The sequence below is a fragment of the Schistocerca piceifrons genome, chromosome 1 (assembly GCF_021461385.2).
Source record: "Schistocerca piceifrons isolate TAMUIC-IGC-003096 chromosome 1, iqSchPice1.1, whole genome shotgun sequence".
NCBI lineage: Eukaryota > Metazoa > Arthropoda > Insecta > Orthoptera > Acrididae > Schistocerca > Schistocerca piceifrons.
Genome location: NC_060138.1, coordinates 455,272,122 through 455,286,953, shown reverse-complemented (window position 1 = coordinate 455,286,953; position 14,832 = coordinate 455,272,122). Strand labels below are relative to the sequence as shown.

At 40.4% G+C, this 14,832-nt stretch overlaps 1 protein-coding gene across 1 annotated transcript in view; it reads right to left on the bottom strand.

Moving 5' to 3' along the window:
- The window catches only part of LOC124792524 (G-protein coupled receptor Mth2-like), a 617,551-nt gene extending 603,402 nt beyond the window's left edge, over positions 1 to 14,149 (bottom strand). Inside the window, exon 1 of the mRNA XM_047257947.1 lies at positions 14,067 to 14,149. Coding sequence (XP_047113903.1) covers positions 14,067 to 14,145 — 79 coding nt within the window. The 5' untranslated portion in view covers positions 14,146 to 14,149. The remainder of the gene's footprint in view (positions 1 to 14,066) is intronic.
- Between the last annotated feature and the right edge of the window lie 683 nt (positions 14,150 to 14,832).

Here is a 14,832-nt window from a genome sequence, read left to right as displayed (position 1 = left end):
GCTAGTTACTGTTGCTTTCACGTAATTAACCTAGCTGTTTAATGTTTCTTTTGTCAGTCTGTATCTAACGAAAAGGACTTGGAGAGTCAATGCTCTCGTTGTAACCTTTCTTGGCCTATTTCGTGCAGTCTTCTGCTCCCTGCTTATAAGCCTTCTAGTACACCCCTTGTGAGGAGGCAAATCAAACTCTTGTTTACTTAACTGAAGCTGTTGTTATTGGAGGCCTGCCTGTTCTCTTATAATTAAATTAAGAGCTATTTCATAATTTGTGTTGGCTGAAACTCTTATTAATCAAGGCCTACCTGTTTTATTGCCCTTTTATTGAGATCTGTCATCTTACTCAATCTGTGCTGTAATTAACTGAAATTGCGATTGCCAAAAGCCTATCTGTTTCATAGGTATTCGTGTCAACAAGGTAGTAACAGGGAATTACACACGATGGTACAGGAGCCCTAACCTTTCGCTTTGCATCCCTTTATCCATAATTGTAGGTTTCAGGTATCTTGGCAGAAGTATGGGGAAAGAGATAACAGTAAGACTACACAACGTGGGGGTTAAGACTGCTCTTATGTATGGCAATGAGAAATGGATGCTAAGAAAAGTAGATGTACGAAGAAGTGCAGCAACTGAGATGAGGTTCCTGAGGTCATTACTTCGACTTAACGCTAAGAGACAGAGTGCGTAGTGAAGATTTAGGACAATAACTAGACGTTCAAAAGGAAACAAGGGATTAGAAACACCAAAACAATGGTATGAGCACGTAGATAACAGCACGCATTTAACACTTAGTACTACATAGCTACAATAAATATTTATTATTTTATAATTATTTGTAGCAGTATGCCATACGTCTGACGCAGTGGGGATGCAAATTTGTTTGCAGCTGGAAAGCTGTACCCCAGCAGTGGAAGTATCTTAGATACAGCCAGTGAACCCCTCCAATGTGTAAAACATCTTTAAACTTCTGGTTAGCTTACAGATGAGTTAGTGTGAATTATTTGAGTTTCATTATGTAAGCGAGATAAAGTTCAAAAAAGTTTCAAATTATGTTATGTTGGAAGTCGCTAAGTGTCCTCATTACACAGGGGAAACTTGATTTTCCTTTCTTGATTACGACACTTGTTTTATTTTTACTTCGTTCACCAGAATCCAAGAATATCAATTTTGTTGTATCACATAAAGTTTTTTTATAATTTTGGTATTTGTAATGCAAATGCCATTAAAAACTAAATATACCAAATCCCAGAAGAACGAATTTTGAATCAAAGTAAGCAGCCAATTCAAGGAAAGTAATTTTGCATCACCGTGTCTTTTCAGATATATGTTACTCGGCTAGTGTTGAGTACATAGAAGAGTTTTAAGTGAACTATTTTATTTTGATTTATTTGTTAAGCTGTAACAATGCAGAGGAGAAAATATCTGAACAGTCCAGGTAATTTTGTTATAATTGTGGACGTTTTACGAGCATCACACAGAGACAGAATATGACCTCATTTGTTAAAAGTGTTTATTTTGCTTATTTTGGAGTGAAACAAGGCTCTAAATGGCTCTGAGCACTATGCGACTCAACTTCTGAGTTCATTAGTCGCCTAGAACTTAGAACTAATTAAACCTAACTAACCTAAGGACATCACACACATCCATACCCGAGGCAGGATTCGAACCTGCGACCGTAGCGGTAGCTCGGCTCCAGACTGTAGCGCCCAGAACCGCACGGCCACTCCGGCCGGCGTGAAACAAGGGGACCCCTCACAGAAAGTGAAGCGTTTTTGTTTCGAAGTTAAGAAAATGTTCAAAGGGGCATTAAGGCCCTTAGTTCTGGAGTTCCAATTTTGTGGTGTTGACGAAAGAACCACCTAGATGATTGTTACTTCTGCATTTGCGAAGTAAAAGGCTCCAACATGAAAAACAAAGGAATGAAATATTCTACATCTACGTGGATACTCTGAAAATAACATTTAAGTGGCTGGCAGAGGGTTCATCGAACCATCTTCACATTTCTCTATTATTCCAATCTCGTATAGCGCGCGAAAAGATTGAACATCTATATCTTTCCGTGCGAGCTCTGATTTCCCTCATTTTATCACGGTCATCGTTTCTCCCTATGTAGGTCCTGTTTCTAGAATCAAAGAACATTGACAGGAAAAGCTTGCTATATTCTCAGAAAATTTTGCTATTACTATTGCATATTTAATTGGGCCTAATGAAGCAATTTAAAAAGGCTTTGGATAAAAATGGCAATGGTTTTAAATACTTAACCAACAAGCTGCCTTTGCTCTTGGAGCTAAAATTCGAAGAGGGTATATTTGTAGGACCGTAGATCATGGAACTAAGTAAAGCTAAAAGTTTTGAAGACTGCATGACTCAAGAACAGGAAGCTTGGATTGGTTTCAAAGAAGTGGTTAAAAAGTTGTTGTGAAATAAGAATTATTCAAACTATGTGGAATACGTGAACAACATGTTAGAAAAATTTAAGGACTTAAGGTGCAACGTAAGTCAGAAGGTACACTTCACTCATTCACATTTAGACAAGTTTCCAACGCATGGCAATAAGTGAAGAACAGAGTGAGAGGTTTCACCTAGACATTAAAGACATGGAAAGGAGGAATCAGAGGTGATGGAGTGCATCCATGATGGCGGACCATTGTTAATTGCTGCAACGTGAGAGTCCTGTACATTACTACAAGAAGTTTTTCATTCGGACGGCAGCAGTACTATTGACTTGTTCAAGTAAGTGAATAAAAGGATTGAGTTTGGCGTTTTTTCTATGAATTTTATGTGTTAGAATAAGTCTTAAGTTGGGTTATTTTTTTCATTTTTGTGCACTGAGTTCTGTCTTCTATGGAAATAGTGCAAAAGAATACGTATTTAATTCCCGTTTAGTACATTATACGGGTCTTATATCTCACATGAAATGAAGAACTGCATCTTTAAAGCATGTTGTAAAGAACTGTATTAAGTACAGTGTTTAATACTCCTCATGTGATACATGAAAATGGCTTTCCATTGATTGATCATCGCTCTTCAACACACAAAATAAGTTACTGGATTTCAGAAATGTTTCAAAAATTTTTTGTTGGCCTGTGTTATCAAATAATGGATGGCTAATTTGCGAGCTTTCTACGTATCTCAGTGTTTATGACGTCGTATCTCCTGAAGCGTGTGTCGTACAATGAACTAATTTCGCAGGAACACTCAATTGTATGCCTGGATACTGTATGCAAAATGTGTTGGGAATACAGTTAGTAATAAAAAAGTAATAAATTATAACATCAGGACTGGTGCGCCAGTTTTAATACAAGAACAGGGAAAATATAGTAAAGGATAAACTTCTTTCCTTTCCATCATTTTTTGGGAGTGTCAGCGAGAAAAAGTTTCGTAACTATTTGAAGTTACATGTAAAATTTGTTGCAAATCACAAAGCTCTCTCATTCTCGAACACTGGATGAATATACTCGTGGTCTGGACATTTGCACGTGGTGAGTTCCTCAGCCTCAAGACCTATACACAGTTTCTAATAGCGATACGTGTTTGTTGTGTTGAACCTATAACGTAACTGTAAAGTAGGTAATGACAGCAATTTGAATTTTTTTAATTCGGTCCATAATCATACGAAATATTAAAAAGCAAATTTTTGTTATCCCTGAAAGCCGTTAGATAGGCAATCTGCAACTTGGATTGGGTGCCATGAACTGGGTCAGCCCTTTAGTGGTAGAGATAAACCCAGATGTAACCAAAAGAGCCCCAGAAACATTTGCAATGTTAATTATGCAAGTCCCTCGTATACGAATAAATTAAAAAAAATATCTCTGTCTGACAAAAATACAAAATTTATAGTCCCCTTGTAGATCATCACATTTAATCGAATATTCCAACATTCTAGTACCTTCAGTGAAATATGTTTTGTCCGACTGGGCAATAGGAGCATCTGTATCAGCTTCATCTTCTATCGCTCAGTCATGTCTTCAAGCTTAGGAAAAAAGCAGGCACTCGGAACCACACATTGCGATTACAGCGGATATAGAAACAATTCAAAAACCTAGATCAGGCAGTGTTGTCATATGGTTCTGCCCGTACGGAAATGAACAGCAGTTCATGAGAACTCCAGAATACGATGGGCATAAGTTCTACTGTAGGTCGAATTATTCAACTTCCTTTGATGCGCGGATACTTTGGTCATTCGCGCTTTCGATTTCTCTTTCGTGTCTAGCTTGCGATCATGGGGCTCAGCAGAAATTTTTCACAAGAAGGGGCAAGATTCTAAAATTGCCACTTTTGATATAATCAGTTATTGTGTCTCAAAAGATAGGTAATTATCCCCTTGATATGTTGTGCTACACTGTTTGACAATTGTTAATGAACAGAGAATTGTTGGACAGGAACAATCTGAGGCAATGATGGACGAAATCACAGTACATACGTAGTAGAAATGGAGTGATATATTTGTAATGAAAAACTGGATAACAGACAAATAATGTTCATGTTCGACGTAGGTCCCAACATAAACATCGATAACGAAGTCTATTAAGGAATATGCCCTCGTCGGACATTAATATGCATTTTGCTCCTGTTATTCATGTTGGCTCTCAAACTGTAACAGGGGGGTTTTCAGTTCTTTCACAATTCGGGGAGAGGACGTTCGTTGAGAAACACGTCTGCTAAAAATATCCCTGGCATGCTCTATAAGGGTTTAGGTCCGGGGAGTACGCAGGCCATTCCATACGTTCGATATCTCCCTCTGAGCTGTGTCCGACACCTCAGCAGCCCTGTCGAGCGGGCTTTCTCGTCCATAAACAGAAGATCGGTACCCGCCGGCACCCCTAAACAGACGGACATGATCCTGCAATATCGCCGTGATGTAACGGCACCTCGTTCAAAGATAACCAGCGGTATTCGACCATTGTGCATAATGCCTGCCCACACCGTAACATCTAGACCATACCGATGATGTTCATGAACAAACTGCGGCGTGTAACGTGTTCCCCTCTCTGTCCGCTCTAACTGGTGGCTAGACTCACTTGCCTCAGCGAAGTGACATTCGTCACGGAAAACCACTCCTAAACACTGTTCATGACCCCAACCAACACGCTCATCCTAATAAACTCTTTCGCGACGATGCCATTGTTGAATTAGGATGCTTCTCACAAGCTTCTGAGCATACAAACCAGCCTGATTTAATCGCCGCGAAATGGTTCCGGGAGAGACACGTGTACCGGTAGCTGCTGCAAGGTCTGCAGCGATCTGCTCAGTAGTGAGATGTCTGTCTTTTTTCCGCTAGGGCTACGTATCAATCCTCGTGCGATGTTGTGCTCCGTGTGCGAGTACCGGCATGCTTTCACATTACATTTCCACCTTCAGCGGCCCCTTTTAGTTACGAGATGTCACTTTTGGACGCACCCCTTACTTTGATCACAGTGACACTTTGACCAGTTTCGAGCCGCCCAACTACTCATCCACTACGACTGTAAGCACTCAGACGAAGTCCTGCAGGCTTATTATCCGACCTCACGGAATGCCGCACTACTCGGTTCCACAACAACCTTCGTCAAATACCGTACTGCACGAACTGTCGAATGCATTCACAGAGTTCGTGCACAGGCTTCGCTGCGATTAACTCGTCCCCGTCTTCTATATTTCTTGATTACACTGTGGAACAATGAAAATATAAATCGAATGAAAATAGCCAATTCCTATCAATTCTAATGTGTTGATCGCGAATATCACAAAGACAATTCAAAATTAGCTCTATTTTTCCTTATACACTGTTTCATTACGGTGAGGTAATTCTATATGGATGTTTATGTTACGTTTAAAATCCAATATTATAATGGGTTGTCAAAGTCATAATAACTAGTAACAGTGGATTATATTACTGTCCCTAGTCCTACTTGTGTGCAATATTTTGGATATAAACATTTTGATACCAATTTTACTGATCTTTTTATCTCCCTCCTCTTCAATTTCAGTGACTTTATTAATGCATGTAATAATTTTTGCACATTTGTTTCCAAATTAACTACCAGTTGTTCAAGTTGACTGCTATTGAAGTGAACAAAAATGCCACGAGTTTGTGTTAACAGTGCTATCACACTTTGCTATGTGTGTGGAGAAGTTACATTTGCTTCACGCCATTGATTAAAAAAGCTTACAGTTGTTATTTTGGGTGCAAAATAGGTGATCAGGATAAACCCTGGGCTCCACCTGTGATCTGAAACATTTTTGCCAGCAACCTCAGGAATTGGATGCATGGGAAAGGACGTTCAATGCCTTTTGCAGTGCCCATGATCTGGCCTGAGCCAACTAACCACGTCAGAGACTGCTACTTTTGTACGATTCCTCCTATCACGAAGGGAATATCTAAGAAGAAGAAGCGGACAGTTATCTACCCTAACATTCCATCTACCATACGTCCAGTTCTACATGGGGAAGGATTGCCAATACCTGTACCACCGACAGAGTACGAGATTACTTCTGATGGGGATTCTGAACGTCCTGAACCATGTACATCACAAGATCCAGAGCTTCTTCCAAACACATCATCAACTGATGATCCACAAAAATTGTCTCAAAATGATTTCAGTGATCTCAGTGGAGATTTGGAGCTCTCTAAAGCTGAGGCTGAGATTTTAGCAGCAAGACTGCAGCAGCGCAATTTTCTGGAAAGCAATGTAAATGTTTCATACTACCGCAGAAGAGAGCAACAATTCACTCCTTTTTTTTAAACATGCAAGATAGCCTTGTGGCATGTGTAGACATAAGTGGTCTAATGAAGGCTCTCAGAATTAATTGCAGCCCTGATGAGTGGAGATTCTTTATCGGTTCATCAAAGTTGAGCTTAAAAGCAGTGCTTTTACATATTCGTATTGAGCTTCCTTCTATTCCAGTTGGGCATAGTGTGCATATGAGTCATACCAAAACATGAAAATTTCACTAGAAGCCATCAAGTATAATGACTCTCAATGGCAGATTTGTGGTGACTTGAAAGTGGTTGCACTGCTATTAGGTATTCAGTTAGGGTATAGCAAATATTGCCGCTTTTTCTGTGAATGGGATAGCCGAGCTCGTGCATCTCATTAGAGTAAACGTGAATGGACCACCAGAAAATATCTTCAACCAGGTATAGAGAACATTAAGAGTGAACCACTAGTAGATCCTAAAAAGATTCTGCTCCCGCCCTTGCACATCAAGTTGGATCTCATGAAAATTTTTTTTAAGGGAATGAACAAAGATGGTGATGCGTTTAAGTACGAAAGGCAAATATTTCCAGCCTTACCATCGTTTTTTATTGATGCAAAAGGCTTTTCATTTGCGAAAAGAATTTTATTAAATGTAAGAACACAGCACTTGATAGCGCTGGCATATAGTACCCTAGACAGTATCAAGAAACCTTTTGAAATTAGTTGTAATAGTAATTCTGTCTTATGTGACTCATAAAAGGGGTGTATTATTCCGAGTATTGCAGTTTGGTAATTTAGAACGAGCAGCCAGCCCGCAGCGTTTCAATCACGGTAAAAATGGAAATGAGCGTTTGGCATCGTTGGCCGAGAGGCCCCTATTCGGAGAAGTTCGACCACCAAGTGCAAGTCTTATTTCATTCGACGCCACATTGAGCGACTTGCCCGCCAGTGATGAGGATGAAATGATGAGGACAACACAACACCCCGTCCACGAGCGGAGAAAATCTCCAACCCGGCCGGCAATCGAACCCGGGCCCGCTTGCATTTGTTCGATATTGTTCGTCGCATTTGTTCGGTGCGGATGTCCCATGACACCCGTTCAAGTTCAGTGTTGAGCCGTTGAATCTGTTTTTTATTGCAGAGGGCAGCTAACCCGTTGACCCAACACGCTGAGCTTCCGTGCCGGCTATTAAGCAGGCGGACTCAATCAAGGTATCTGGCTACTTAATGTTTGCGACACTGAGCATGAGCGGCCTTCCGCGTAGACCCTGCTGAACACAGCGGTTAGTTGGCGACGGCAATAGCAACGCTTCCTCCCCAGGCCGTCAACAACGAAGGTAAAGTGTGACGCTACCTTCTGTTTCTCTTTTAATGTTACAAACTCAGTGTTTTTCCTAAGTATTTTAATTGTTTTTTATTGTACATTTTTAATAGCTATTACGTTCTTTCTTTGACGTTTTTACTGGGTTCTTTTTTTAGCTTGAGGGTGGCCTTAGCCCCAATACATTTTATCATAGACGCTCGCACATTCTTGAAAAGAAGTTTGTGGATATAAATGTTGGGGTCAGTTTCATCCGGTTTAAATAGAACGTTTAATCTTTTAGCTGTAAGTAGACACACACCTTATCGCTTTTATTTGTCCGTTTCTTGGCATGGCTAAATTTCGATAAGTTCTTTTATTCCTTTGTATACAGTGAAACACCTGAAAATACAAATTTAATTTGCGTAGCCGGTCTTGTTCCCCAATAAGGAATTCCAACAGTCGCAGCGGTCTTGTATATTCAAAACCTCTATATTTCTTTTTGCTGTCATTGGTCGGGTGTTGCAAAGCTATTATCGATTGCTCCGTAACAACTGATTGTTGATCCGTAGCAATTGGCAGTTGTTCCTTTGCAATTGTGAAGCAATGTAGGGATATTCGCATGTTTGCTGAACCAATCCCTTTCTGCAGTTCCGTAAGTGCTGCACAAGGGAGTGACAGGGGAAAGATTGCAGACAGTATCGCCGCGGTTCTATAAAGTTCCGCAACGATTTCCTTGCAGAAGAGCGCCGAAATGGCTGTCGTACCGAGCAATCACCAAAATTTACTGTGAACAAAAACTCGATTCGCAACGTTTAATCTGCAGACAATCACTTCTCTAAATTCTTGAGACACCTTTGACGAATAAAAAGCTCTACCCAGATCGCAGTAGGGGACAAGTGCCCCCCACTGCATACGCCTGTGTGTTGAATTATGGATTCATCTGATTTTATGAAACTTTTATGTTCATTCGATTTTGTTAATGATCGATAGTCAACAAACGTTGCACCAATTGAACGGGAAGTTTGATGTACACAAAACTGTGTATATAATTTTGAGGAGACGACGTATCGAGATCTCTTCAATATCCGCGAGCACACCTACTTACAAACAGCTTTCACTGCATGCGGCACTGCAAAATTTTTCACGATCTTGTCGGTTGCACAGGTATTTGCGCGTCCTTGTTACACTCCTCATCAATAATGGACGTACAGTCATTCCTAAATTTTGCGGCTCTATTCGTAAACGGAGAAGTACCTTAAGGGGATACGGAATCACCTATCCCCGCAATGTTAATATATGCCTACTATAGGGAACATTTTCTCACAAACTACTGGAGACAGAGAGGTAAAAATTTTACTGTATGTGCATTCATATGTTACAACAATACTGAAACAACAGTTTATTGTCAAAGTATTTTCTTACAGAGATATTGTACATTTAATTTTAAGTAAATTTTTTCCATCGCTTTTTACTAGACTATCACCCCTAAGTCTTTTGTAAATCAAGTAATTAAAAAATCGTTGTTTCAGTATGTAATAGGGACCTATGTCACTACGTCATAAAAATTTCAGACTTCTAGGTTGACCAGTACCTGAGATAATGTTCCTAGATGAAGTAAAAAGTAAACTTACGGGAAACGGAGAAAGAAGATTAAAACATTCCTGATCCGTAGCTAATACCCCCTTCACAGTCTTCATAATCATCTTCAAGTCTTCTTTTGGCACCCCTCTGCACCTGTCTTGCTTTTTTCACTAATGTCTTGATTATATTATCAGCATGCCTTAGTCTGTGCTGATCTAAAAAGAACATAGCACGTACCGTACGGGAACCAACACACATACCCAACTTTTGAAGGACCTGGCATTTAGTTATATTTCCAAGATTGAAGGTTGCCACAGCATCATACACACCAAAATGTAGTGTATTAATTCCGACAAACACTGTTTTTGGGAGACGATGCCATATCACACTATTCAAGCACTCGTTGGGGTTCTGCGTTTTTCCGTGAAGACATTTCATCAGAAGACTTCTGTCAGCCAGATCTCTGAAAATGGGCTTTATTTCTGCTATGATGGCTGATGGTAGACTGTGGTGGTGAATGTATTTCTCTCCTGTTGTTAGTCCCCTATTGTATTTACACCAGCTGTTTTCACCTTTGGGGCACAAACCATGTTGTGGATGCTCATCCGTGGATGCGGTGTGGAAATATAAAGCCCATATAGCTCTCCTCATTTCTTCAAGATTGCCTGTATTTTGCCTGATTGCAAGGCCATAGCAGTTCTGAATGTGGTCTATTATGGAATCAGTCAATCTTCCTCTGCCATCCAAGGTTTTCCCATCATCTAGTTTTTTCCCTTTCATAACTGATTTTAACCTTCTCAGCCTGGCACCCATTCTCTTCTGCACATGTCCTATACATTCAAGTTTGCTTATATTTACACTGTTCCCATATGGTTTGCTTTCCAAAACTTCTTTGAATGCTTTAGAGTCACCATCTCCCAGATATTTGACATAGCGAACATTATACCACTGTGAAGAGCGATGAAAAATTTTCTTCACCCCAGCAACCTCCATGCCACCACTACTACCATAATAATTAGCAATACAGTCATCACTGTGTTCATTTTTCAGCCTGCCTGTGCACCTACAGTATTTAGACATTATTGCAACATCAATAACCTTGCCAGTATCAACACTAGTTGCTGTTACAACACCATTGTTGGAGGTGTTGCCCCTTTTCTGCCACGTGCCATCAAACGCCACTGTGAGGTCACGACTGCCGTCATTTTCTTCCACTGCTTCTTCCACAGCAACCTGCATTGACTTCTGTGCTACATCTTCAACTGCAGATCCTAGTACATAATTGTAAGCTTCAAACTTTGAAGGTGCACTTGGAAGATTTAGAACACCACATAGCATATCACCAGCTGCTTTGCCCTTACCAATTGCTCGCAATCCATAAACTAACCTAATATTTACACTATAAAGTTCAGTTTTCTTGTATCCATTATTTACAGTTACTGAAACCGAACTTGGAAACTTACAGCTGTATTTACAAACACTGCATATTAAATTAAACTGGGCAGCCAGGCCAACATGGGATTCTACTTTCAGAGAAACGTTTCCATGACATTTTTTGCAGCACAAACTGTTTTCAAGAGCTTCACACAATATATTCGTATCAATGAGTTCAAAAACTTCATTCCCTCTATCAAGTAAATTATATTTCTCTTCCAAATCTCTTAGTTTTTTATGAGAAGCACTGTTTTCATTTGGTGTAAGTTCGTTCGGCAAATCAGTAATAAGTGGATTCACATTTTCCAACAGTGATGATGATGAACTGCTTTGCTTTGCTAATGAATCATTATTTCTTTTCTTTTGCCAGTTCACACGCTTTTTAAATACTTTTGCTTTAGCTCTAGGCATTTTCACTGCGAAAAATGAAGCACTAAATACGAAATAACTCAACAACAACTACTTTCTTATATCACACTGTTTACAAAACAGTCCCGCCACAAAGTCAAAGAGTAACTTGAGGAAACCAGAGAGAAACATTTTCGGGCAACTAGTGTATAAATAGTCGCTGGAAACCGGGATATTTGAATTCATGTCACTTTAAAGGTACTGCCAAAAAGTTCATGGTCAGCCACGAGAGACGTGTATAACTAAAGCGCAATACCCGATCTCACAAATATATAAAAATAAAATAGTTATAATTGTAGTAGAGCTATGTATGATACGTCATTTTAAAGAGGAAACATGGCAGAATATAATACGCCAATAAAAAAAAATTCGATTTTTTAACCCAAAATCCGATTCCGTATCCCCTTAAATATTAACACTTGATTAGTTACGTAGCCTCCAAGAACGAACAGTTAGTAAGTGCATCTCCATTCGAAGGAGTAGAGCGAGCAATTTTAGATCTAGCCCATCATAGAGTCTCGGTTATTTTCAGCCAGTTACCAAGCAAGCTGTTAGGGGCCAGAGAGTTTTGCCATTCGGGTATAAGTGGGAGGGACTTAACAGTCCTGGTCTTTACCTGTCAACTACGGAAGGCCTCTCACAAACCTTGGTCATAACTGGCGGACTGGAACTATTTTAAATAATTTAATTTATTTGTAGGACAATAACCTTCATTTTCCAGCCAAAAATTAAAATATTGTGTACCTGTGTTACGTATTATATATATGTGATTATATATTACTGTACGGAGTGATGTAAATTATAAAACTACGTGTTACATAAATAAATTTTTAAAAAATTCCTGCGACATTTGTTCAGTTGACACATTTCACATCATAACGATGATCATGACTACTAACAAAGTAACACGTGATTAGTCAACTAACTCTCTCCACCCACTATCTCCTCCACCCCCCCCCCCCCCCCCTCCCGCCGTCCCCTCCTCAACTGAACAGACTAACTAGTTGGCAAGGGAGAGAGTCGCGTCTCGTCGATCGCGCGCCGATCCCTCAGGACGAGAGAATGCCTTCTCGAGCCGGTGGTGTTAGCAAATCTCCACATTCAAGTCGTCGTGGCCGCGTCTTTCCCGACACGGCCAGTACATAAAGGGCCTCTACACGTTCACTATTTATTAACAATACTGTATTGTCAGTTCTACAGAACACTGAAGTCGCCATCGTACCACCAACAATTAAGTCCGTATTTCCATTTGAAAACGCAATTTCAAGACGCAAAGATGTCGAAGAATGATTCATCGTTCGTTGCTATTTTATTTACTACAACTGTCAGAAACAAAAGAAAATTAGATACGCAGCTGGTCGACTTGCTCACTAAAATCCGATTTTCTTACGATTTACGAAAAATTATTAATGAGATCACACGACAGAATAGAGAAATAACACGCGTTAATTAGAAAGAAAATAGCAGTTGGAAAAAGGATGGGAGTAACTGAAGCCTCTGACGCCAGGAAGGCCGTTTGAGTGATGTTTAGTACATTGTCAGCAAACGCCAGGTGTATAATTGTCATGAAGACATGCAGAACAATTGTATCCGTCCTGTAATAATATTTTTAGTTAATTAAAGAAAATAATGAAAAAATATTTTATGTTTTGTGATTCTGATTTCATATGGCATGAAGATCAGTAATATACAAATATAAAGAAATAGGGATGAAAGTCTTAAATAAACGCAGATTTAGATTTTGATCATTACATAATTAAATACTGCTACAGTTGCATGTTGAGCTTCCTTAATCGTTCGTGCTTTTGTGTAACTGGCATACATGCAGACCACCAGTTATTGTATAAATGTTCGAAATGGAAACAATTTCCCATAGTTGCAATATGGAATGCTGCTGTGATTTAATTCGACAAGCTGAAATGATGTTTCAATATTACAAATGAAACCATGTTCCGAAGAATCATTTATTAACCACATTCTGAAGTAATAAATATTATTATTGCATAAAATTACACCACCTATGAATTTTGTATTAAAATATTGTTCAAAAAATTCAGTCCGAGGAACTATGATTTTGTTTTGATTCAGATGTGTAGTACGTGGACATGAATGGATGCAGATACTGCCATTTCAGACATATTACGAGGCCAAACAATAGTTTTTGCTTGTTTATGGACTACAAAACGCGGACTATTCTTTGAACAAGTTGCCTCTTTCGTGTTAAACAGCACCACGCCTTGCCCTTGCTTCGGAGGCAAAGTAAGCAAAGGAACTTGTATTTCCATAAGTGCAACGTTCACACAGCTCTTGAAGGGCTGTGGAGTACGGGGCGAGCGTTGGAGGACGGAACAGCCATCAATCCCTTCGGACCAGACATATCCTTCTGCGAACCGGTTGTGTCGACAGATCTTCTGTCCAAATCTGTATGTCCGCGTATCTCTGGACACCGATCCAGTTGCGTGTGGTTCTTCAGCACTCGACAGCAGAACGGAGTTGATTAACGGATCCGAGAAAGCAGGCACTACGGAATCCCACTTTCTGCGACGTTGCTGGTGTTCCGCAACTAGGCTTTTTTCGCTACGTCACCATTGACCACAGAGAGGAGGAGTCGAATTCTGCCGTTGAAAAAATGACTATCGAGAAAATTAGGACGATCGACATACCATCCTCCTCAGACGCCGAAGCCATGTAGATCGCGACAGCTGCCAGGACGACGGCACGAGCTGGTAGCGTGCACCACATCGTGGAGACGGCTGCGTTCTGAGTCACTGAGAGCGGCCGGCGTCTTAAAGTGGCTGCAGGAAGGAGCACTGTAGCCGCAACTTCCCGCTCCGCTCTCAGTATCAGCTGCTCAAGAAAAGGGGCCGCAAAATCACTGCCGGGTGCAAGGGCAGCTCGGGTCGGCGATACATCGGCCGATAGCTTAGTTACTCTGCATCCCATCTCCTTCATCAGTTTCTCGCCATTAAAACGACGCCGAATACTTGTGAATGGGCTATGTCTGCCTGGAGAAGAACGTGCAGGCACCATACACCCGTTCCTCAGTTACTGGAACAAGAAACTAATATGAGAATGAAGGGAGAAACGTTCTATTACTTACTCGAGATGGTTCGCAGTGACATCATGAAATGTAATTCAACGGAAGACTGATCGTAAATATACGGTTACTCCTCTCTCCGTGCCCCCCCCCCCCTTCACCCCCAATCTCTCTCTCTCTCTCTCTCTCTCTCTCTCTCTCTCTCTCTCTGCCTCTTCCTCTTCTTTGTGAGTTATCTGACTAGTTTGATGCGGCCCGCCACGAATTCCTCATTTCTCTCCTGTTCCAACCTTTCAATCTCAGAGTAGCTCTTACAACATACTTCCTCAGTATTTGCTCATGTACAAATATTCTAATCTCTGTCTTGCTCTACAGTTTTTTACCCTCTACAG